The sequence below is a fragment of the Eublepharis macularius genome, chromosome 1 (assembly GCF_028583425.1).
Source record: "Eublepharis macularius isolate TG4126 chromosome 1, MPM_Emac_v1.0, whole genome shotgun sequence".
NCBI classification, from domain to species: domain Eukaryota; kingdom Metazoa; phylum Chordata; class Lepidosauria; order Squamata; family Eublepharidae; genus Eublepharis; species Eublepharis macularius.
This window is the reverse complement of record NC_072790.1, coordinates 155,035,820-155,059,977: the sequence shown is the minus strand read 5'-3', so window position 1 is coordinate 155,059,977 and position 24,158 is coordinate 155,035,820. Positions and strand designations below refer to the sequence as shown.

Sequence of the window (24,158 nt, the reverse complement as noted above, 5' to 3'; positions counted from 1 at the left end):
GCGCACCTACTTCCTAAATCTCCTTGCCAACTTTCCCCAGTTCTCCTGCTGGTGTTAAAACTGCTGTCCGTTAGGACTCTGTCTCCCAACTCTTCACACTTGATCTCTCTCTCTACTAGCACTGAAAACAGACCCTCCTGTTTCTAGTTCATGCCATCCAATCAGATCCCTTGGAATAGCCTGTTACTCAAAGCTTTCTGATTCTGTGAGGGATTATTCCTTAACAGTCCTGCAGCTGTGTATGTACAGCCCTTCCAGGCTTTTTAAAGCACACAATCTGTCAGAGTTGCCTTCCATCTCGCCTCCAGATAATTAGGCATTATCTGACTGAATGCTTTATACACACAGTTTCCATCAGGTTCTCACTTCTGCAGCAGCTGAGTAAGCTGGCTGTTCAATTGAAAGGTTCTATGTAATTAGTTTTAAATGCCAAGTAAATGCACTGGGCAAAAAGAAAAAAAAATCCCTACATCAACACATTACCTTGTCTTATCCATTCCACAGATCAGATACATTTTCTGAAATTCAAAGGGAAAAATCTATTTTAAAAAGATTCATACGAAATTAGCATTCACAGAATTCACAAAATATAGCATGAATGTTTCTGGGTGACCCCATCGCCTCTACTTGATAACAGACACTGTTCTAAGAGTGGACCAACTCTACCATATGTTCTTTAAACAATGTAAGAGTTTGAATCCAAACTGGCTGCTCTTTTGCCCACAGTGGTGGGGAGGGGATATATATCTGCTGGTTTTCCTCCTGGAATTGTAGCCTCCCACATCCTGTCCCACATTGCACCTATGGGTCCCTCAACTCTCGGCGTTTTTTAAGGGGAGCAACAGCTGCACTGAGGAGCCAAGAAATATGTTCCACCAACTCTGTTCACTACTGGTAGGACTCAGCCCATAATTCACTTCAATTTATTAAAAAGCTTTACTCCTTTTCCTGAACAGAATCACATGTATGTACTGACTCAGGATTTGATCCTCTGTATGTAGGACTTTGAACAAAATGATCTTTCCAAGAAGGAGTTAAGGGTCAGAGACTCTTGGCAGCAAAGCACCATGTGATTCAAGGGAAGGCTGCAGGTTCACCAGACCCTCTGCAGAAGGCTTCTGGTTTTCATGGGGCTGCTGTGGAGATGGGACAGTCCTTTTACACAAGCAAAAAAACTCATGGATCTGTAGAGCCCTACCCAAACCAATGGCCATAACTTTTGTAACCTAAATCTTTCATTCCTCAGCATTGTAGCATGCTTTGTAAAAATGTTTGTTTTCTTCTTTAAAAATCAGGAGATAAATTTGTATTCAAATGATTTTATTTTAGCCTATGTTAAATGCTTTACTGTTCATTTGCTTCTTACAAAACAGAAGCTGACAAAATTTCTGATGAATTCTATAAATCACAGCTCATGTCCAAACAGGTGCAAATGATACTTTGATTTGTGTTGTATATGGACAATTAATTCAAATCTGTTTAGAAGAGACTGTCAGCCAATGATTATAAAGTTGTTCAGATCTGTGACATTAGTTCATTGAAATATTTTCCGCTGTACATGACTGAATTCATGTTTATTAAAAGAATCATCATCTATGTCTGGAGTGAGCTGGATGTTATCTTTGATTGGAGACAGTGGTTCTGGTTTTTTACAAGATGGTAGCCTTTCAGATTGCCTGCAGAATGAAAGAAAAATGAATTACTGTTCAGTACTTGCACATATAAGATCCTGAAGATCATAGTTCAATGATCAGCTAAGAGCAAAATAACGGTGCCTCCGTCAGGTCTATGTAATGATCTTCTCAGTTCGACTACTAACATGTCACACATTTTAGAAAAATTACTTAAAATGTGCTTTAATTGCCAAAAACAGACTTTACTGTCTGCATAATTTGAAAGTGAAAGGCTATTGAAGAAACTATGAGTTGAGTAAAACATTTATCAACTTTTCATATGAACTTCAGATTAGTTCTTTCAGGACTAATGGATGCATCTAAAATAATACGGCCAACAATGTCATCCTAAACAGAGTTATACCTGATGCAACTGCAGTTGTTGTTACATTTTTTTAACATTGCCCCCCAGATTGCACAACAGAGTGAAACAACTGAATCATAATACGATAAAAGCCAGTTTGGTGTAGTGGTTAAGAGCACGGGACTCTAATTTGGAGAGCCGGGTGTGATTCCCTACTCCTCCACTTGAAGCCAGCGGGGTGACCTTGGGTCAGTCACAGCTTCTAGGAGCTCTCTCAGCCCCACCTACCTCACAGGGTGTTTTGTTGTGGGGATAATAACAACATACTTTGTAAACTGCTCTGAGTGGACATTAAGTTGTCCTGAAGGGCGGTATATAAATCGAATGTTGTTGTTGTTGTTATTGTTATTATTATTATCATCAAGGTCAGTACCATCTACACAGACTGATAATGGCTCTAGGTTTTTAGGTAGAGACCTTTCACATCACTTGCCACCTCATCTCTTTAACTGGAGATGCTAGGGATTGCCTGGGACCTTCTGCATGCCAAGCCGTTGCTCTGCCCCTCTCCAAAGTGGGCCATTAAGCAGGAACTGTGTGTCCTGTCACTGGGCTGCAAGGGACTGTTTGCCTGCCCTTCTCTCTGTCTGTTATGGCAAGCAAGAATTCACCCCAAAGGCAAAAGAGCCAGTGAGCAAACTGTTTTCAGCACTAGGATGGGAGAACCCTACCAGCATATTCACTGCCCAAAGCTATTCAAGAGTATCAGATGTTGCCTCCAGCACAGAAGCTGGCAACCTCACCTGCACTATATATGTGTGCATGTGTGAAAAGAGAGCAGACAAAATTCATAGACAAAATGATTATTCTGAATCCATTTACTGGACAGATAAAGGTTCATTCAAGGAATTACTTGCTCTCAAGAAGAGAAAGAAAAAGTCTGATAGCAAGTAGTTTCATTTTTTCAAAAATCTTTATCTTTTAAAATCTTTACTTGGCTCAAAAATTGCTCATGAAGCATGTTCCATAACCATAGAAGACAAAGTTTACTTCTAGCTCTGTAACACGGGAATTAGTGGGGAAATCCCAAGGTTTTTCTCCAAGAACTAGTGTTAGAGAGAATAAGGCCTGTCCAGTATTTAACACACATTCTTAATAGATCTTCTGCCATCAGCAAAACCAGGGAAAGCTCAGCCCTCAGACAAAAGCATTTTTGCTTCAAGAGCAACATCAGCAATACTTTGGCAGAAAGCCATTTAAGCTAACTATCTGCCAAATGATCATCACTACTGCCCTCTGCCTTTGGAAGTAATCTGATTCAAGTATTGTAATCTAGTAGAAGAAAGGAGTTTTATCTTGATACTTGAAACAATTTACCTTTTAAAATGGAAGCTTTTCCACAGTTCATTGATTGTCACCTGCAGTCCAGACTTATTTTCAGCATTATGATGGTTTTTCTTCTTTGCACTTGTTATTTTTTTCCTTAAGCCACTAACTTTGGCTTGCTTTAGTGAGTTGCATTTTGTCACAGCATGGGACCTTAAAGGGCTGGTTTTATGTAATCCAAAAACCTGGGGAAAAAATAAGAAATCAGCTGCTGAAAGATTTCTGATTACACAGGACATAGACCATGCTGCAACTTTTAAGGAAAAAAATGAAATTCACAGAGAAACATCACAATCCTTAGCTATAAACGGTCTCTTCACTATCAAACATATGCATAGCAAAACCTGTTTTGGAAACAGTTGGAAACTTGCTACGAGACAAGTCCAAAGAAAATAACAACACAACACCGTTGGTGGTCACCTATAGCCCACAACTCAAGCCAGTCCAACACATTAATGTTGGACCAACACATTATTAATGACCTACAACTCAAGCTGGATTGTGATACTTTCCCTCACACTGGCACTGGGAGGCTGACCTTTTCTTGCCTACAAACAGCCTGCTAACCTGAAACAACTACTCACCCACAATGATAACCTACTTAACACTACCATGGATTCTGGTACCAAGGCCTGCAACAAACCAAGATGCCAACTTTGCTCTCATATAGATCTGAACAACACCATCAGAGGACCCAACAATATCAGCCATACCACCTCAGGTTCATACTCCTGCTCATCCTCCAATAGCATTTATGTCATCACATGTCAGAAATGCCCCTTCACTATCTACACTAGGCAAAGTGGCCAGCCCCTTCGACAAAGGATTAATGGACATAAATTTGACATCAAAAACCAAAACGTTCAAAAACTAGTGGGGGGACATTTTAACCTTCCAGGACATTCAGTTCCCGACCTAAAAGTAGCAGTTCTCCTGCAGAGGAATTTCAAAGGGAGATTAGAAAGATAGATTGCTGAATTTCAACTGATAATGAAGTTCAAGACAATGCATTCACCTAGACTGAATAGAGACCTAAGCTTCCTGTCTCATTATCAATGCTAATTTTTCCACACCCACTACCCCGCTGCATACCCCACCCTATTCAATCATGCCTGTCATTGTCATTCACCAGCTATTATCATTTGGCTTCTGCAGTCATTCCACTCTCCAAAATATAAGGACAGATGATTCACATTCTAGCTGTATCTGAAGAAGTCAGCTGTGGCTCACAAAAGCTCATACCCTACCACAAATATTGTTAGTCTTATAGGTGCTACTGGACTCTTGTTCTTTTCTATTATTTGCATATTACACACATAATACAATTTGAAAGCAAGAGGGGCTATGGAGATATTACTAAGGAATATACTGTGTATCATTCAGGAACAGAAAGATAAGTTTAAAAAGACACCATCCCAACAAAATCAACCCACTAACCACAAGATGTCACTATAATTCTAGAGAATGCAGTGTGCTATCTGAACTGATGTGCAAGATTTTGAATGTTTTGTAGAGAAGCTTATTAAGACTGCTGGCTGATAAAAATATTCAGTAGATTCTTACAGCAATCCTTTCCATGGGAGGTGGGGAGGAGAAAGCCAGATGTCTCTATCAGCAAACAAAAGCTATACAGTGCCTTGACTGTATATAGCAGCATCTCTAAAAGTTATTTGTCAACACTGGTACAATTAAGGTTCCTCTCTGCCACAAATTATGAACTTCTCATTTCTGCATTTACTTGAAGGGAAGATGACTTTTTTACCTTTACAGGCTTTCAAAAAAAAAAAAGATGGGGGTTATCTTCTGTTTGGATATACAGATCTGCTGAGTGTGAGTGGTGATTCACTGTGTATACAATGAGCGCTCTGAAGAAAGCATGCCAACTCATTCACCAGCCGAGAAGAGCAGCAGCGAAAGTGAGACTGCGAATGTTGTCATTTAAGCTGCTTTGCATTTCAAAGGGAGCGAGGAGAAGTCAGATGGAGTTGCTGGCTAGCTTTAGAAGCTGCAGCTTCTTGCCTGACAAATGGTAAGAAGCAATGAACAATGTGACCCAAGTTTTGGCTCAGATAGTACTCCTTACCAGCCTTTGCTTCAGGCCAGAGTTGCCTAGAAGTTCGGCTTCCCCACCCCCTTCCCCTGTAGAGAAAATTCAAAAAGCCAGTGGGGTTTACAACAGTTTAGTACAACAATAGCTATAGGTGTTACTAGTTTGCGGGCATTTTAGATAAGAAAGAATTCTAGATGACTCTGGTCAGGCCTGATTCAGATATAGGCATGTACTTAAGAAGCCTTGAGTGTTTAGTTAGCTTATATCAAATCATTTAACTTCTAACAAGAGGTACACCACAGATAATGTCTTAGGTTCCTTACTGGGTATTGTACACAAGTAATATAATTATTGAGTCTCTGCTTCCATTTTAAGACTTCATTGTTCAAAATAATTATTCAGTATTCTTACTAGCAACTCAATCAACAGAAAATTATACCATCTATTATAACTACCTAGATCACTAAAAAAGAGCAATCACACGAGTCCAAAAAAGTGTCTTACCCAAAGATACGAAGGTCATAGGCAAGCAGACCCTTCTGAGAAGAAGCTCTTTACAGGTTAGGCTGTCATATTTATAGGGTTTCAGAACCTTCTCTTAACAATAGCTGTCTATCTCACTTTGAAGACTCAGATTCTTGGCTAACTTATTATTTTTTGACTTCATACTCATATTTGAAACATCTTGAAACATATAACAATAGTTAGTTCATTTTTGCCACTTCTTGACTTAAATTCTACGTATAATTAATGATTACAAGTTTCTCATACATCTGAATATCCTTTGGCCCTCCACCAGTGCATCTATAATATTGCCAGCCACTATGAAGTCAGACATTCCTGCCACTCTCAGATACTCCATGCGCTTGGGCCTTGGTTCATTGTATGCATTAGCATGAGTTAGATGGCTCTTCTAATCTACACATGGCAATACAACTATATAACTCTATTGTTTTATGCCCCTGTACAAGATTGTTTTATTCTAGGCCTCTAGACTCCTTTTGTGACCTGTCTAGTTACAGGGCTGGACTAGACCTGTTTCTGTGTGCAAAGGTATCTTGAATGACTTTCTTGGTCATATCCAGCAACTGTTGCCCTATAGTTCTAGCCATATCAGCAACAGAAGTATAAGACAAAGTATAAGTTAATTTTAAATGGCTTTGCCATATTGGAGATCTAGTACTTTCTGTTGGAAAAGTGTGACTTTCTACACTACAAAAGCATTGGGGAGGGGGGAGTTTAGCACGGCATTCCTAAGGAGTGTTACACCCTTCTAGGTCCACTGAAGAATATAATTCTGTGTAGGATTCAACTGGAAGTTAGTCAATTTATCTGAGCCTTTGCCTAGTAGTACACTCTTGGGGCCGGGGGGTGGGGGGGGGAGATGTGTGTTAGAAAACCCAGTGTCCTGCCTTTTTAAATATGAAACAGCTTGAACCAATACTACATGTGAAAAGTTGTAATACAAAGAAGTACCAAAAGTTAGAATAATTATTTTCCTCTATAGGCTATATTGTTTATTGTATATCGATTACTATGTAATAAAAAACTTTATTACTTTGCATTACTTTAAGGGTTTTTTAAATTCAGGGTCATCTATTTTTATGTAGAACTTTCTCTTTGGGGAGGGGGTTGTCTTACATTCATGATCATCTTCCTTTTAAGTAAATGTGGTAGTTTTCAGCAGAAACCTGTATTAATAAATGACCTGTATCATATCTGAAAACCAAATGTCAGCATTACTAAACCAGCCAGAGAGGTGAATCAAATGTACAGATTCTCATTTTGTCTGGTTCAAGAAACTACCATAATTCTGGCAGCACACTGTGTTGTTGTGCCTTATGTGTAAACCACTAGAAGTACCAGGCTTGCATTGGAGAAGGGAGCACATGCTAAAATTCAGAGCAACCTTTTAGCTTAATTTGCATCAGTCTTTATTATTACCTGAAAGCTACAACATAGTACCCAAATATGATGTACAAATTAAAGACAGATGTACCATGGTCTCGAGGACTGTATCCTTCTCAGTATGTAATGAGTCAAAGAATGGAGAGACTTGAGAATTACAGTCTGATTCTGGACTGCAGGCAGGTTCCTTTAGAAAAGAAAACAATATTCTTATATTTAAAGCAAACATTAGCTTGTCTGTAATATGAATTAATACAATGCTTATTTCAAATTCTATGCCTGATGATATATAGATTAGTACAACCTAAATGTACCATACCTATAGTTCAGAATATGAATCTATTGTACTTACTAAGTGATACTATTAGAAGTAACTTTCAGAGCCTGCCTAAGAGACAGGAAGAACGTAGATGTGTCAGTCGTAATTTGATTTCTTGTCAAAGTAAAAGGAACAAGTGCTAAACTGCTGAATATTAAGTTAATAAATGACATAATAGCAGTAGACAGAAAGGCAGATCAAAGATTTCATCTCCAGAAGTTATTTTATAGCAGCTGTGTAACTATAGTAAATAAAGAGAACGCTACATAACTCCTTGAGACAGCACTGACAATTTTATCAACTGTTTTGTTCAAAACATTTGGTAATAATCTTACTTTGACATCAATAGCCTTTTCAGTGGCCACTGGAGAATCTTCTAGACAGTCCAGATTGCTCTGAGAAAGTTCATTTGGCTTTTGTTCAGATAAACATCCCAGTCCTTTTAATGCTGAAGATTCTTCATCTGACTCTTCACTACATGCTGACCTTAATATCCGTGATCCACATTCCTGAGATGCAGTCTTGCCAAGAGTATGTCGGCGAAACTGGTTTAGCAGTGCTACATGTTGAGTTGGGCTGGGTGTTCCAGATCTTTCTGCAAAGCTTCTAGACCAACTGAAGCAGCTTGTTTGTGTTGTCCGAAGTGAAGGTGAGGCGGTTTTTCCAGTTTCCTCAGTATATGGAGAACAAGAACTGTCATCTTTTGCTTTCTCACTTTGAGTTTCTGTAGGCTGACAATCCACCCCACTTCCCTGGGATGGCGGGTGGGCATTACCCTTTGGTATATCATCAGGCATATCCATGATACTGCAAAAGAACCTAACACAGTGGAAGAATATAGGAAACAGTGATTTGAAATGCTCTTCCCAAAACAGGGCTGTCCATAATCTCTGCCTTTCCTAATTGGTTCTACCATAGCAAGAGGATGCATTTGCAGATGAGGCATTAGAGGCATCACTGATCTCATTAGGACAAATTCTACTTTATCCCAAAGTCAAGTCAGAACTTTGGGGGTGGAGGATCCAGAGGGTTGGAGATAAGTTTTCTAGCTTCACTTGTTTACTCATACTCTTAGTGGAATGGCTAATGCATAGGTCCCTAGGCTAAATATGCAGATCAATTTTATAGCAGAAAATACTGGCACAATTTTATTTTTTTGTTGATGGTCATGCTCGAAGACTCATCATTTTCCTTTCCATGGCTTCTTTTAGGAGATGAACATTAGACCTCTTGTGATACTAGGCACATTTCTTCTCACTCTCAATCACATAAATAACTATAAGATATATCCTAATGAAACACAATACCATATGGGTATTGGCAGAACTGCAAAAGAAGCCATTTGTGGCAGTGAAACCCCAGACATCTGGGGTGAGGAGGTTTGAAAGAACCACCTAGGTATTACTAAGGATGTTAGTTAGGATATTTCTGGACTGCATATATATCCAAAAATAGCTTATCGTTATTTTTTGAATATATTTGTTCCAGATAGAAGCAATATTTGGGTTTTCTAGAATACTCGTAACTGAATCCTGAAAAATTCCAGAAATATTCAGGGCTGGCATTTTAAGGCTCCCAGGTCTATTTTTCTTCAATTATACAGGATTCCAGAGCAACTGGGAATGGGGGGCAGCTCTATCAGGCAATGGGATCAGATCACAAGAACTGTTTGATTGATAATGACAATTCTCTCAAGTCCTCCATGGCTCTCTGAGCATGGGTAAAAAGGATAAAAAGCAATTATGACTCCATTTCAGAGAAGTTGTGTGTTGTGAGTGTTGCAAGATAACAGAGTTGCACTTACCAGTAACTGCTGTTCAGACATCTTCTGTGCAGGCACACATGGGACTGCACATGTGCAGGCTTGCCAAACAGCAAGGTTTTTACAGCTTTTTAAACTACTAAGGGGTGCCTGTCTCTCCAGAGCACATGCGTGGCGTTTTTCCCAGCGAAACTGAGAGACTCTGGGAGACAGCGCCCTTTCACCTTCAGTTCCACCTAAGCTGCCGGCACTCTTAATAAAAGAGCATCAGTGGGGTAGGAGGGAGGGTATGTGTGCCTGCACAGAAGACGTAAATGAACAGCAGTTACTGGTAAGTGCAACTCTGTTTTCATTGTCCGTCCTTCTGTGCAGTCCCACATGGGAGACTAACAAGCCACTTACCAAGTGGGTATGCTCTTCACTTGAACAGGGAGTGAAGAACTGCTTGTCCCATGACTGCTTCCTTGTGTTCCCAAACGTCTAGTGCATAGTGCCTCATGAAAGTCTCAGCTGACAACCAGGTCGCTGCTTTGCAGATATTGACTAAAGGAACTCTGCTCAATAATGCCCTCAAGGATGCCTGTGACCTCGTCAAATGTGCATGAACCTCTAATGGGCACAGTAGGTTTGCTGTTGTATAACAAAGTTAAATAGCTCTTACCACTCACCTGGATATGGTCTAGGGGGTAGTCTTCTTGTCCTTTTTGGGACCAGCATAACAAACTAGGAGTTGTCTATCTATTCTGAATGATTCGGTATGTTTTAAGTAAAACAGAATAGCTCTACGGATGTCTAAATTGTGGAGTGATTGTTCTGCACCTGAAGTGGGCGATGGAAAAGACTGGAAGTACTATGTTTTGTGAAGTTCTGATATTACCTTGGGTCTAAAATCTGGTCCTGTCCTCAAGACCACTTTCCCACTGTTAATCTTATGGAAGGAGGAGTCTGACCATACAGCAGCAAGCTCACCTATTTTCCTAGCAGATGTAATTGCTATAAGAAATGCCACCTTCCAAGTGAGAAATCTAGGGTGGCACATAGCTGGCAGCTCAAAGGGTTTGCTCATCAAATAAGTCAAAATCAGATGTAGAGACCATTGTAGCGCTAACTTGGCCATAGGAGGGAAAAGGTTTCTCAAACCCTTCAAAAACAATTTGGATGAATGTTGAGAAAAAAATGTCTTTTTATCTATTGTAGGATGCAAGGCTGATATAGCTGCCATATATACTTTTATTGAGGAGTTAGATAAGCCCTCCTGCTTCAAATGGAGTAGGAACTCTAAGATTTTGGGAACAGTCTGATGGGTCTAATGACTGAAGTCTAGCCCAGCGAGAGAATCTATCCCACTTGTAAGCGTAGGATTTCCTTGTAGAGTCTTTTTGCATTCAAAAGCATCTCTGTGACTTTATCAGAAAAACTGCCTGCTGTTGAATTAACCGTGCAGTTAGTTTCAGTCTGGGTAGATCATGATGTAGGACCCCTTGGCAATGCAGTAAGTCCAGATTTAGGGGTAGACGATGTGTCACCCCTTTGGATAATTGCATTATATGGTGGAACCATGGCTGTTTGGGCCAATATGGAGTCACTACTATGACCTATGATTTGTCCATCTGGATCTTGTTGACCATGCATGGTATGAGAGGAATTGGGGGAAACGCGTAAAAAAGATTTCCATGGTATCTGGAACGCGTCTCCCAGAGTCACTCGGTTTCGATGGGAAAAACACCGCACATGTGCTCTGGAGAGATGGACGCCCCCTAGTGGTTCAAAAAGCTGTAAAAACCTCGCCATTTGGCAGGCCTGCACATGTGCAGTCCCATGTGGGACTGCACAGAAAAATGGACAATGAACTGGCTAGCTACTTTGGTATTGGCTTGCCAGGTTGGTTTGACTTGGCTTCTCTGGTTTGACATTGGTGTATTGGGGTAGTCACAATGGTTTAAATGATGAACTCAATTCAAGTTATTTATTAAAAATTGAATACTCTCCCTGCTGAACTGGTCTAGAGGCTCCTCCATCCACATCGTGACAGTGTAAAATGTTCCATAAAGAGTTTTAATAAGCTGGCAAGTCAGAATCCAAAAATGTATGTTAAGTTATGTGTTTTGTCCCTCTATGCAAATCAGTTGACAGGGGAACATCACTTGTTAACTGACTTGCAAAGGAGCTGAATGCATCGGTTAATATAATATCTTCGAAGACAACCTTAATTGTTACTCCTGTCTTCTAACATTCTGTGAGATACTGATTAAAGAGGCTGACTTATTTAACTATGCCCTGCTTTTGGAGACTGTGCTGTTACTCTGAAATAAATTCCTTAAGAATTTCACACTGACACAATACACTTAAAGCAAACATACCTGCTTCTGGTTCCTGGAACAACAACTGCACCACTTTGCTCATTCTTCTTCTGCAGAAAGGCAAATTTATTTCTAAGTTGAGGCTGGGAGTTTGAAGTTTCTTTATTATTGGAAGGGTCCATTGAAGCATTAGTTGGAGTCACTGCACTGACAACGGCATTATGCTTGATGTCTTCATCCTTTTCTGTTTTAGGTTTTTTTGAGTTGGAAAAGGAATACTGGCTCAAGAGATCTCCATCTGATAGTTCCTCTAGATATAAACAATTACATTTTAATCAAAACTGAAATACACAAAGGAATTTTAAGTAACATTTAATGACTGGTAAAGGCACATTACAGCTGCAATCCTATGAGCACTTACCTGGGAGTAATCCCCTCCAAACTCAGTGCATAGGACTGCATTGTAAGAAATGTTGTCATGCTGGTCATAACAGAAGAAACAAATCAGAAACCTGCCAAATATTAAATCAATATACTGGCTTATGGCAGCAGACAAACCAGCAGGCAGACTAAAGGTTTGATTGTCCCAAGCTATTTTAAAGCAGACAGCCTAGCGTGTAACTACTGCAATAAATAATTTCACACTCTAACATTTACAGCATACATTCTCTAAAGATTCTTCTGAGTTCAGTGGCAAAAATGGCATGGTTTTACAATTTCAGATTAGCAGCTGAACCATCAAGACACTGCTTACTCCATTGATTTCAGTGGAGCTTAATGCAAAGCAGTCTGTTTAAGGCTAGAATGCAATCCTTAAACATAATAGGCAAACCATGTTGCCGACAATGCACATTTTATCCTAGTGCGCCTGTTCAGGAGCACCAGGATATAAAGTGCATTGTGGTCAATATGGCCTCCAGAGGGCGCCGCTGTGGCCAAGCAAGCCGTCCCATCCCTCCAGGGGCCAGTGCAGCGGCGGGAAGGCCAGGCAAGCCGTCCTGTCCCTCAGGAGGCTGACACAGCGGCAGTAAGGCCAGGCAAAACAGCTCGTCCCTGCAGAGCTGACACTGTGGAGGCTGGTGCAGTGGCAGGAAGGTCAGGCAAGTTGGACTGCCCCTCCAGAGGCAGGCGCAGTGGCGGGAAGGCCAGGTGAGCTGGCCCTCCCCTCAGAAGGCTGTGCTGTTTTTCTAGGGCCTGTTTTTCAAAAAAAAAAAAAAAAACCCGGGATCTGTTGCTAGTACTTTAATATTACTGGTAAAGTGAAGGCAAAACTAGACACTTAGAGAAAAATACGGCTGAAATTATGCAATCAGAAAAAAACCCTTTTTAAAAGACAAACAAGAAAAGCTATCACACACCATATTTTTAAACTACTGTGTCTGCCAGTTGCCTGATAGGACACTCTTCTCTGTCACCATACTTTGTAAGTACGCAGTTCATAGTGCACAGACATTTTATTTATTTATCCTTACTTTATTTTTCTTCATTTATACCATATCCTTCTCCTCAATGAGGACCCAAAGTGGCTTACATCATTCTCTTCTCTTCCATTTTATCCTCACAACAAGACTGAGGGGTAGATTACACTGAGAGTGTGTGACCGGCCCAAGGTCACCCAGCAAGCTTCCACGGCAAAGTAGGAATTCAAACCTGGGTCTCCCTGATCCTAGGCTGACACTCAAACCACTACATATCACATGGAATAATAACAGGTTGCACAAAATGAAAATATCCCAAATTTCCTTGTGCCAATTAGATAACTTTACCATTGTGTTACCTATCTTTCCAAAGCAAGTATCAAAAGGAATACAAAAAGGAGAGAAATGCTATGAGTAAAACAACTCTGACAATCTTTTAGAATAGGGCTCACATTTTCTTTTTCACAAGAAACACTTCCAGAGATTTAGCAGTCATACCATGTCTTTGCCTTTTTGCCAACACAGCTTTGTGTGGAAGTTTCAGCCCTTTGGTACTAATTAGCCGCTCTATGCCTTTGGTTGGGGACTTCTCCAACAATGGTGCAGAAGTTGGCACAATCTCAGCAGCAAAACCAGGCTTGTAGTCTCTGCTCCAAATACTCTTTAAATTGGATGGCTTCTGACCAATAGGTTTGTCATTCCAACTGCAACTTCTTGGCTGAACAGACTATAGCAGATGAAGACAGACAACATATTTTAGAAGAATTACTAAGATTGAAATGAAAGGGAAAGTGTGCTAAAGGGAAAAAAGTGCCACCCGATAGATATGGAACTGTTTTTATTAGAAAACAGGTATCAAATTAAGCCTTTGAAAAACTATCTTGTTCTAGCTATATTCTTGTATGTTTTTGGTCTTGTTATTTTTTTAGACAGGGTCTAGTCTGCAAGTGCACCAGGATTTTTTTGTGTGTGGAACACACATAATTAGCCATGGCCAATGATGCTTGAACTAGCACTCCCCTCAGCTAAATCCCTGGTCATTTCTCATCTTGACCTCCTTCTCTGGCCTTCCTTTCACATTTCAATTCTCCTGCTTTTAACCGAAACTTCAGTGCCAAAATAATTTGCCTTTCTTGTCACTGTGACCGTGTGACACTTCTTCATACCTTTGCATTGCCTTGCCATTCTCTTTCACACCCAGCCTATGCTCTTTGCCCTTATCTTTAAAGCTCTCTGTGGCTTTACTGAACTTATTATAGCCCTGACTGTGACATCTAGTCCACCATCTCTCTAATTTCAACTGCCGCTCTTATGACTCAGCACATTTTCCCTCAATCTCCAAGGAAATCCAGAGGGGTGGTTTAGCCTCCAGGCAAGCAGTTAGACTTCACTAGACAGCTTCTCTTTTCCTCATGGAGGAAAGAAAAGGAATTGTTGATAGATGAGTACTGACAGCATAACATTATACAATCTTCTACTTGTTCCAGGCTATACAGCACAAGTTTGGGACCAAATGTGACTGAGTCACTATAAATCAATCCCTAGTGCGTTCGTGTTCCATAAAGTGACCAAGAACTTACAAAATACTGGAAAAAGACCCAAGATCAAAGCTCCCAATCAATATAATACAACTGCTATCAAGATCTGTTCACTTCTGCTTTCTGGCATATAATATATATCATCCATTTGACCCAAACACTGTATGTCTGAAGTTATTTCAAGATAAGTCAGGATATTGACTTACACATTAAAATTCACCTTGAGTCTCAGTGAGAAAGGCAGTCTGTAAATAACAAATAAATATCATGATAACTTAAGTTCTCACATTCATGCAATCCCAAGGGCAATTCATGTGTATTTAAAAGCTTAAATGTTACCTGTGAAACATCAGGATTGTAGTAATCTATTTGCTCCAATGTATGGATGTCTTTATTTCCAAGTGCAATTTGAAAAGCGGTGCTATCACCTATGTGTCTAAGTTAAGAGCTAAGAGAAAAATGCTTTTCTGGTATTGGCATCCCCCGCTTTAGATTTTAGGAGGATGTCATTTTTAATAAAAAATTCTTAACTGTCAAACACAGCCGCTTGAAGCATGAAAAAAAAAACAATAAAGGAAGTTCTTATCTGGTGATGTTCTCATGGATAGGAGTTAACTAGTTCCCACCTCCTGGCATAGATAGGAAAGGCAAAGCAATTTTGTTTGGAAGGTGGGGCCTCCCCTCAAGATCCCATATGTCAAAGTAGCCCAGGAATTAAGCCTAAATTGTAACTGAACAAACTTAACCTGAAAAGCAAACAGCATTTAAAGAAAAACTTCCAGAGACAATATAGACCTCTGTCCTAACATCCAACCCATCCTGGTACTTACTCAAACCTTGCAATTTTCCTTGTTCATTACAGTTCACCAGTAGATCCCAAGAGGTAGGACTTAACCTAAACCAGGGAGGAACTCCTATCCATAAGGAGTGTGCAAATAGAATCTGTGCCACACAAAGATAATGTGGCTCTTAATCACTTCCAGCAGCACTTTAAGAAACACATTTATGCCATACATTAGAATCAACTTTAGTACTGGCCAATTCAGTAATGAACTAATTAACATACAATGATTTTGCAGATGCCTGAATTATTGTAAAGTTGTTGAAGTTTTCCTCAAGCTTAGCTTAGCACCATCTGGGGTGGGGGGATTACCAAATTAAATCTAAAAAAACTACAATTTCCCCCCCAAAACAAATGATTGAAGAAATTTCAGATTCTTATTGCATAGACCATTAGAACATTTTACATAGGACAGTGGAAACTCTGAATAGTTTAGACATTCTACTGATGATAGGGTACAGTGCATATTTTAGCCTAGATGTTAAAAACTATGGAATGTCGGCAAGAGATCAAATGACCAACTCACCATGTAATTTTTTTTTCAAAACCATGAAGGAGCAGTTCTTTGCAAAAGAAATTTCTACAAGAGACTGAAAGATGTCTAGCATATTCTGAGAGCCAAACTAAATGATACTGGGCAGAGGGGAGAATCCATATATATTTAAAGCAGGGATTGTGGTAGGTTTATTTCAAAAAGGACAGGAGATGCAGGCAAGAGGAACTAAACTGTGTCCACTTCCATGCTTTACTTTACTGCGTTCTGTTGCTACAGGCATTTTTCTCCCAACTTGGTTGATACTGGCAGTGAGCCAGGCTGCAAGAATAATGCTGCAAATAGCACAGCGCAGCCAAGTAAGGCACAGGAGACGGTTGGGTTTTTTCCTCTCTTGTGCTCAGCTTGTTACAAAAACAGACCACCACCATCCCCTTACTTTAGACATGAAGACTGAACATGTGTACATAGCGATCCGCACCCCTGCCAATCATCATATGTTTGGCTTCCACATTAATAATGCTTTACACCTTTATTCTAGGCACGCTTATTCAAAAATATTTCCCACAGAGTTCAGTGGAGCTTTCTTCAAAGGAAGTTTGCCTAGAACAGTAGCAGAAATGTTTAATTCTCACTGGATTTCCAGAAACTTCATGAAAGTCTACAGTTGTACTACTATTTTTTGGTGATAAAGGATACTTCCCAGCGTACAGTAGTGTTTCTGGATTAACATCATCATCGTAAGCATTCAAAGGAACAAGTTTTCTTCTGATTGGGTCAAAAACCAGCTGATAGAGAAAAGTGTTATTAGCACGAATAAATCCTTCTATGTATTCTTCAGGTACTATTATATTCATCTTCAAGTACTGCCCTATTTTCCCAATGACCTAGCAAGAGAAACAGACAAGTTATTTAAGATAATTTCACTTAGTTAGCAGATATATTGCTCTTATTATTTTAAATGTGAGTGTTTTTTTTTTCCTTCAAAGGAACACAAACATACAGGCATGCACTGCATATGTGGAAAATGTTTTAAGTCTTTAATTAAGCTTTATTTTAATTTTTTCTAAAGTTCCAAGTGTCTCTTCACGGCAAGCAACATGACCTACAGCTTTCGTTCCATTCTACCTCTTCTTTCCATTCTCCTCAAAGACCAGAAAAACAAACAAAAAAATCAGAAATGGGTATGGTTTCTGAAACAAGTTGGCTGCACTTATTAACTCAACTGTTTTCCTTAAGTAAGGAGTCAAAGTAGATAAAGGCAAAGACAGAAACAAACTAAAATGGCAAACACAATGACATATAAACCAGAATTATTCTGCAATAGATTTTGGATTTTAAAAGCATCTAAATATGGGCTCAATAATATGCAACAATAATGATAAAGCTTATATTATCACAGAATGAAGTATCTTAGAGTGTTCCTCATTAGGAATTAATAAAAAGATCATTTTCTATTCCTCCCAAAGAGAGGGAAGGAGGAGATAATAACATCAAAAAAGAAAACAGAAGGGACAATCAAGTTGTGGTCAGCACATGGATTAGAAATATACTCAAAGCAACATGCTACACTATCTTAATATATGTCCGAGCTCACAAAGCACACTACTTAGAGTAAACCAATATACAAAAACACAGATCTAAGCAAACAGTAAAAAAAATTTTGACAGGCCTTTAAACATACAAATGACTGAATTGAATACCTTCCCTAAAAGCAATCAACCTCAGGATTTATACATATTTTCTCTGGAGGTTTAGGGAAACACAAATTAATTCAAGATCCCATGAACATTGTATTACCTTTATAATATCAGGATTGTTGGCTATTTTTAGTAACTTGCACGCCTTGCTTAACCCAATGCCATGAATTGATGGAAGGTAGTCACAGCCGGACAGAATACACATGTAGCGGAATTTCTCTTCTGTAAACACATCACCAAGCTGTTTACACATCCCTAGCCGAGCCTGGTCAATTTCCAAGCCGTTTCCAAACTTGTCAAGTTTCAGAAACACCTTCAAATACAAGAAAAATAATAGATAAGTCCTGGTGTTGCCAGTTGCTGCACCACACCATCCCGCACCTGCAAGGACTTTGTGCAAGGCGGTGTGTTAAAGAAAAATTAGCAAACCAACAGAATAATCCTAAGTGGGGGGCTGAATCCTAAGTGGGGGGGGGGGGCTGAAAGTGCTCAGTGAGACAACTAGCCGTAACACCAGCATATCTCACTCTTGAGCCAATATAAGTCCGAATTACTCCGTCTTAGCTCCCTGTCATCGCCCTGCCTGGCTGCTGTGCTGGCACTGCCCCATTGCAGTTGGCTGCCAGCAGACCTCAGGTGAAAATTCCTGTGCTGGTGTGAAAGTTGGTGAACTGGAGGTAAGACATGGATTTAGTCAGCTTTCTATGCTGCACCAGCAGGCTGAGTAATGCCCCCAAATTGCGGCAGATAGTTACACTATGAAAAAAGACCACATAGGCCATAAGTGCCCATGAAAATGGAAAAAATCAACCAGCACCGCTCCCCGGCATGGCTCCACCCAAACAGCCCGGATGCCAACTAACTTTGCAACCAATCCCCTTGTGCCCTGGCAGTGGCAAAGCCCTTGCCCCAGTACACAATCACGCTCCTCACCCTATATAAACCTCATCAACCCTATATGAACACCTCTGAACTTAGTCCGTAAGGCAGCGGCGTAGAGCTCTATCTCAGAGCTCCCTGCCCTGCGGACTTAAATCACGAAGCACCTCAGTGGTGGGGAAAGCACAGCGTGGGCACTTTGCAAAATTAGGTAAGTACTTAGCACTTACACCCCTGGGAAAGAAAAGCAAACATTTGACTATCATCTCTCACTGCAGACCCTAACAGATACCTCATCTCCAGCTCAAAAGGGCAAGGATGCACTGATTCATAAGCAAGAGCAGGGGATCCAGCTGCCCTGGTTTGCTTGTCCACATCCGCCTCCTCCGTTCTCCTCACATGATGCCTGGCACCACCCTCACAATGGTGGCCTCCACAGCCAAGGTCAGTGGTGAGTTAGGGGAGCAGCCTGAGTCCAGCCTTCTAGGAACCATGGCTCAGGTCTAACCAGGCAGGCTTTCAGGGAAATGTGCCCGACAGAGCCACCCCAGATTGGGGGGAGGGAGCAGGGATGCTTGCAGCTCTGAACAGGGCTGTTTGCCCTTTACATTGACAGGAAACGCCCCCTCAGGAACAAGGACTGGTTAGGGTTGCTAAGAAACAACAATGAACCATGGTTAAAGAAAAGGAAAGAGAATTCATAGATGAGGGAAGGAGGGAGAAGAGAGGTGAGAAAAAGGATGAGCCTATGGCCTGCTCCCAGTTCATTGGTATTGTTAAGAGATCAGCAACAATATTGTTATGCTCGAGTACATAGCATCAGGGAGCTGGGCTTCCCTGTCGATTTGAGCCCCACCACTGCCCTTTGCATAAAATAAGCATTTTCCTTACCTTTTTACACCCAAAGGCAAGAAGATCTGAATCCTCTGTAATTATAGCTTGGACTATTCCAGTCTTGTTGAGGTAAGCTAGCTGAGCATCAGCTTCATATGGAGCAACGATGCAGTCTATTCCTTTTGCCCGAGCAGCCTACACAGGAAATACAAATCCAAGATTGGTGATATACTGATATTCTTATTTTAAAATTGTATATGAGTAATTTGTGAAGATATGAAACTATCATACACCTGGTCAGCTTGCATCTGATGAAGAGAACTGTGATTCTTGAAAGCTTATGCTACAATCAAGTTGGTTAGTCTTAAAGGTGCTACTGGACTCTTTTTGATTTTGCTACTACAGACTAACACGGCTAACTCCTCTGCATCTCTGGTCAGCTCAGTCAGGCATCCAGTGTGGTACTGCTGTTGCCCCAACTAGCAGTGGTCATCCAGGGAGCAAGTCATGCTATACAAGATCCACTTTATTAGAGCTGTCAGGAGCTAAACCAGGGTCTTGTGTATGTCCTCTAGTACAACTACTTTATGCTCTAAGTCAGTGGAGCACTTCCTCTCTGATTTTTAGATCAGAAACCTATGTTAACTGCTATCACAGTAATTTTCTCACAATCCTTATTTTTCAAAATTTCCCAAAATGGATGTGGTTAATGAACTCTGGACCAAGCCTGCCAAGAATATTTCAGTCGCCATGGCTGGTAATACCATAGCAGCATCACTAGAACAAGCTCTCTCCTCCAGTAGTTCAACAACTTGCACTTCCACTTGTCTCTTCAATATCCTCTAGCTTCTCCACACATTACCTAGTTGCTACTCTGAGCCAGTCTACTGTTTTCCAATGTGTTTTGGCACAGGTCAGGTTCATACAAAGAATTACACTTTGGTTCAGTTTTCACCAAAGTGATAAGCTTGTCTCTTATGGGCAGCACATTTAGGATGGACAAAAGAATCAATGAGTGATTAAATTACCAATGGGTGTAGTGATGGCCACGAGCATTCACTGCCAGCAGAAGCCATGGGCATACATGGCTTTAAAAAAGAGTTAGACAGATTCCTGGAGGAGAGATCCTTCAGTGGTTACTAGCCAAACTGACTAAAGGGATCCTCCATAAGGCAGCAAACCTTTGAATCCCAGTGTTAGGAAGCAATGTCAGGGGAAGGCCTTGGCTTCTGGGCCTTGTTTATTGGTCCCTCAGAACTGGTTTGTAACTGTGTAAAAGAGGAGGTTGGACTAGATGATTCACTGGACTGATTCAGCAGGGCTTTTCTTAGTTTTCATTTATTAACAGTATTTATAGCATACATTTCAAATATAAAAGAGCAAGAATCCAGTAGCACCTATAAGACTAACAAAATTTGTGGTAGGGTATCTGAAGAAGTGAGCTGTGGCTCAAAAGCTCATACCCTACCTCAAATTTTGTTAGTCTTATAGGTGCTACTGGATTCTTGCTCTTTTCTGCTTCTACAGACAGACTAACACAGCTACCCATCTTGATCTACTTCCAATGTACTCAGGTCATCTAACAATACAGAATGTAAATATCTACAATAATAATTTTAAAAATCTCACCCATAACTGAGAAAGACATTTACCCCCCTTACCACTTCAAAACCCCACTGCCTTACAGTCTTATAAATCAACAGGTACAATAAGTAGTAGCAAGTTGTTCATCTAGCAGCCATCAGCAAAAAGCCCTCCGCAATAACCCAGGCTGACAGGCATTATAGAAGGCTAAAGGAGCTGGTGTACCTCATCAGGGGGCTATTCCACAATAGGAGGGTGTCCCCTTAGAAAGTTTAGTTCGTGACCAAAGCCAGCTGGACTACCGGCAATGAAAGTATGGTCAAAAGGGGTTGGTGGACTGCTCTGAGCCTGCACCTTGGTTGAGCAACACACACTAGAGTATTTCAGGAAAGAAAAATATTCCAGCAAGAAATATAAAAGGTAGAAGACGGTAGCAAACAGCTTACTAATTAAAGCTTACTACTTACTTTAATAACTTCACAGGCCATAGCATGCGTGATGTTAATGCTTCGTGCAAAACATTCTCTAGCTTCTGATAGTTTCCCCTCCCGGAGCAGCTGTTTCCCCTTTAGAAGATTTGCTTGGCGTTTTCTTGACATGAGCAAATGGGTGCCATTAGAATTGCAAATACTCACAAAAGATTTCCCACTCCCCTGTTACACTTATGAACCAGAAAGATAGAAATAAAAGGAAATGAAAATAAAGACAGAGGAAGTTAAATTCAATATTAGACCATTAGGCCTGGTGACTTTGAGCAGGCTAACTTATATAAGATTTGTTTGGTATAAAGGTGATAAAAGCTATGGATTAAGATCTCCAGTCCTAAAAACATTGAAAAGCAATGCTAAATTCTGCTTTCAAATAAACCTTCTTTCATTGTATTAGAGAATGCTCCAGAGAGTTCAGAAACTTTTCTCAAGCTGCTTTTCCAAAAGAGGGAGATTAAGGGCTACGCTATAAAGGAAAGTCCAAGACAGCAAGAAGATGAGAAGAATACCTTAGGGATATGTGTGTGTTCAGTATTGAATATTTTTTTTAAAATCGAATTGAAAAATTAAGTCACAAGGACAGAATCATTCTCCAGCAGCATAAGCGACTGTGATATAGATTAGATATAACATCACTTCTTGACCTTTTGGCTAAGATCAAACATAAGAGATATCACATAACACAGGATTTTTTTGTACTGCTCATTTTTTCCAAAGTCCTGCCCTCATTAATGAGATCAAAAAGTTGACTTCTTATGCAGAAAAAAACATTGAAAAACAAAGACCTGTGCCTTTTTTTATACAAGATCCCCAGTCTCTTAAGCACACATCTGTGCATTCTCAATCTTCCATCTAGGAACTCAAGGCAGTACACTTTGGGTTCTTAGGGGATGTCTCACACATACAGACCAGATTCAGAGCTATTTAGCTTCAGCAAACTAGCTAGGACTCTTATATCCTGACACGTTAATACTGGCTACTTTTGTAGATAAAGGTATATTATACTGTAGTATGAAGACTATTTTTTTAATGACTTACTCTCTTCGTGACTTTTCAACTTCCTTTTTGGAAGGCAGCGTGCATCCATCAAATACAAGAACTGGTTTGACTCCAAAGGACAAAAGCATATCCACCAGTTTCATACAGTAAGTGACATATCTGTAAAAAAGTAGTATATTTGTCATGTATCCAGCATCAAGTGTTCATCTTAATGCTAAAATGTAAGTGACTAGCGGAAATTCAGTTCTAGTGAAATTCACATGAAATTTCCCCAAGACTTTGCAATACTAAAACTTCACCTCACTATCCTAGCCTTGTGTATCAGCAGAAGTTACTGCTGAGCTACGAAAATAAATAAAAGATGCATATCAAACATTCTAACTTAAGTTTTATGATATTCAAATCACACTCCAAATCCTAAGGAATGCATCTTCCTTTTTATTTCAGTTTATTTATAAACTTAAAATGGAAAATTCCCCCATTTTTCAGACCTATGATTTTTGGCATCAGTCCTGTGCACAGGCTGTGTAACTCCTGTTAACAATATGAATTAAGCAGCCTGTTACAAGACCATAACCTTTAAAAAGTTTAAAAGGCAATCACAAAGATGTTTCCCCTCCCAATTTACTTTGGGCATTTGACAGCATATTGGGTATACTCTGTTTTCCTATTTATTTTGGATTGTTGAAGAATGAGAACTCTGCAGAATTCACACAGACCTCAGAATAATATATGAAAACATTTTGCCCCTTGAATAATGACCACTTGCTTTCAAATTAAAGAATACCGTTTACAACCTATTAGCTTCCGAATAGTCCAGAAGGGTATGTGTCATTCAGCAAAAGCATCCCTACTTCAACAAACTCCAATTTGGTTAGTCAAACTGCTTTAAAACTTACTGATTGGTGGGTTCTGCTTTGGCTAGCTTTTCAGCACATGCATAAGCTCCTTTGTGTAGCCAGCAGTAAGTATCCACAGCAACCACTTGCCCTTTGTACTTCTTCACGTGGGTAGATTCTGCAGCCTCTTTGATAAACTGGAGCAAACCTTGGATTCCCATGGTTTTGCTTTAAAAACAAACTAAAAACAGAAATGCAAACCAATATAAATACAATTGTTAGTCCAGTAATCCTTCTTCAGGCATAATGTCACACGGAGGAGGGGGAAAAACATACACAAGAAGCACAATGCACATAACTCTGCAAATTTATGGTATGTTGATGAGACAAGGCCACATACTATAGAATTATAAATCTGAAGCCACTTGCAAATTTAGATGCAGGTTGCAGCACTGCTAAGGAATTAGTAGCATCTAACAACTTTTAAAGGAGCTTTGGGAGGGACATTGGCCCAGTTGTATAGCATCTGCTTGGCATGCAGGAAGTCCCAAGTTCAACCCCTGACATCTCCAGTTAAAGGATCCAGCAGCAGGTGATGTGAAAGACCTCTGCCTGATACCTTGGAGATGCCCTGCCAAGACAGAATAGACAATACTGACTTTGACAGACCAAGGGTCTGGTTCAGTATAAGGCAGCTTCATGTGTTCATGTGACTCCATATTCTTACGTTATCCCAGTTTTACACTAGTGCATACAGCATAGGATGCAAAATGGCAGAGCATGATGAACAATGCCTTATTTCCAGTGGATGGAATGTGGAGGCAACAGTTAACTGTCAGTTTT

At 40.2% G+C, this 24,158-nt stretch overlaps 1 protein-coding gene across 1 annotated transcript; it reads right to left on the bottom strand.

Annotated features, from left to right (window-relative positions):
• Positions 1-1,334: 1,334 nt before the first annotated feature.
• On the bottom strand, positions 1,335-23,536 carry EXO1 (exonuclease 1). Its single transcript, XM_054987113.1, has 13 exons — positions 23,376-23,536; positions 22,516-22,635; positions 21,457-21,580; positions 19,463-19,600; positions 17,793-18,005; positions 16,692-16,879; positions 14,998-15,094; positions 13,619-13,847; positions 11,763-12,012; positions 7,976-8,459; positions 7,413-7,508; positions 3,355-3,548; positions 1,335-1,676 (listed from the first exon to the last, which is right to left on the bottom strand). The coding sequence occupies exons 1-13, from the start codon at positions 23,534-23,536 to the stop codon at positions 1,535-1,537; spliced, it is 2,436 nt and encodes an 811-aa protein (XP_054843088.1). The 3' UTR covers positions 1,335-1,534.
• Positions 23,537-24,158: the final 622 nt, after the last annotated feature.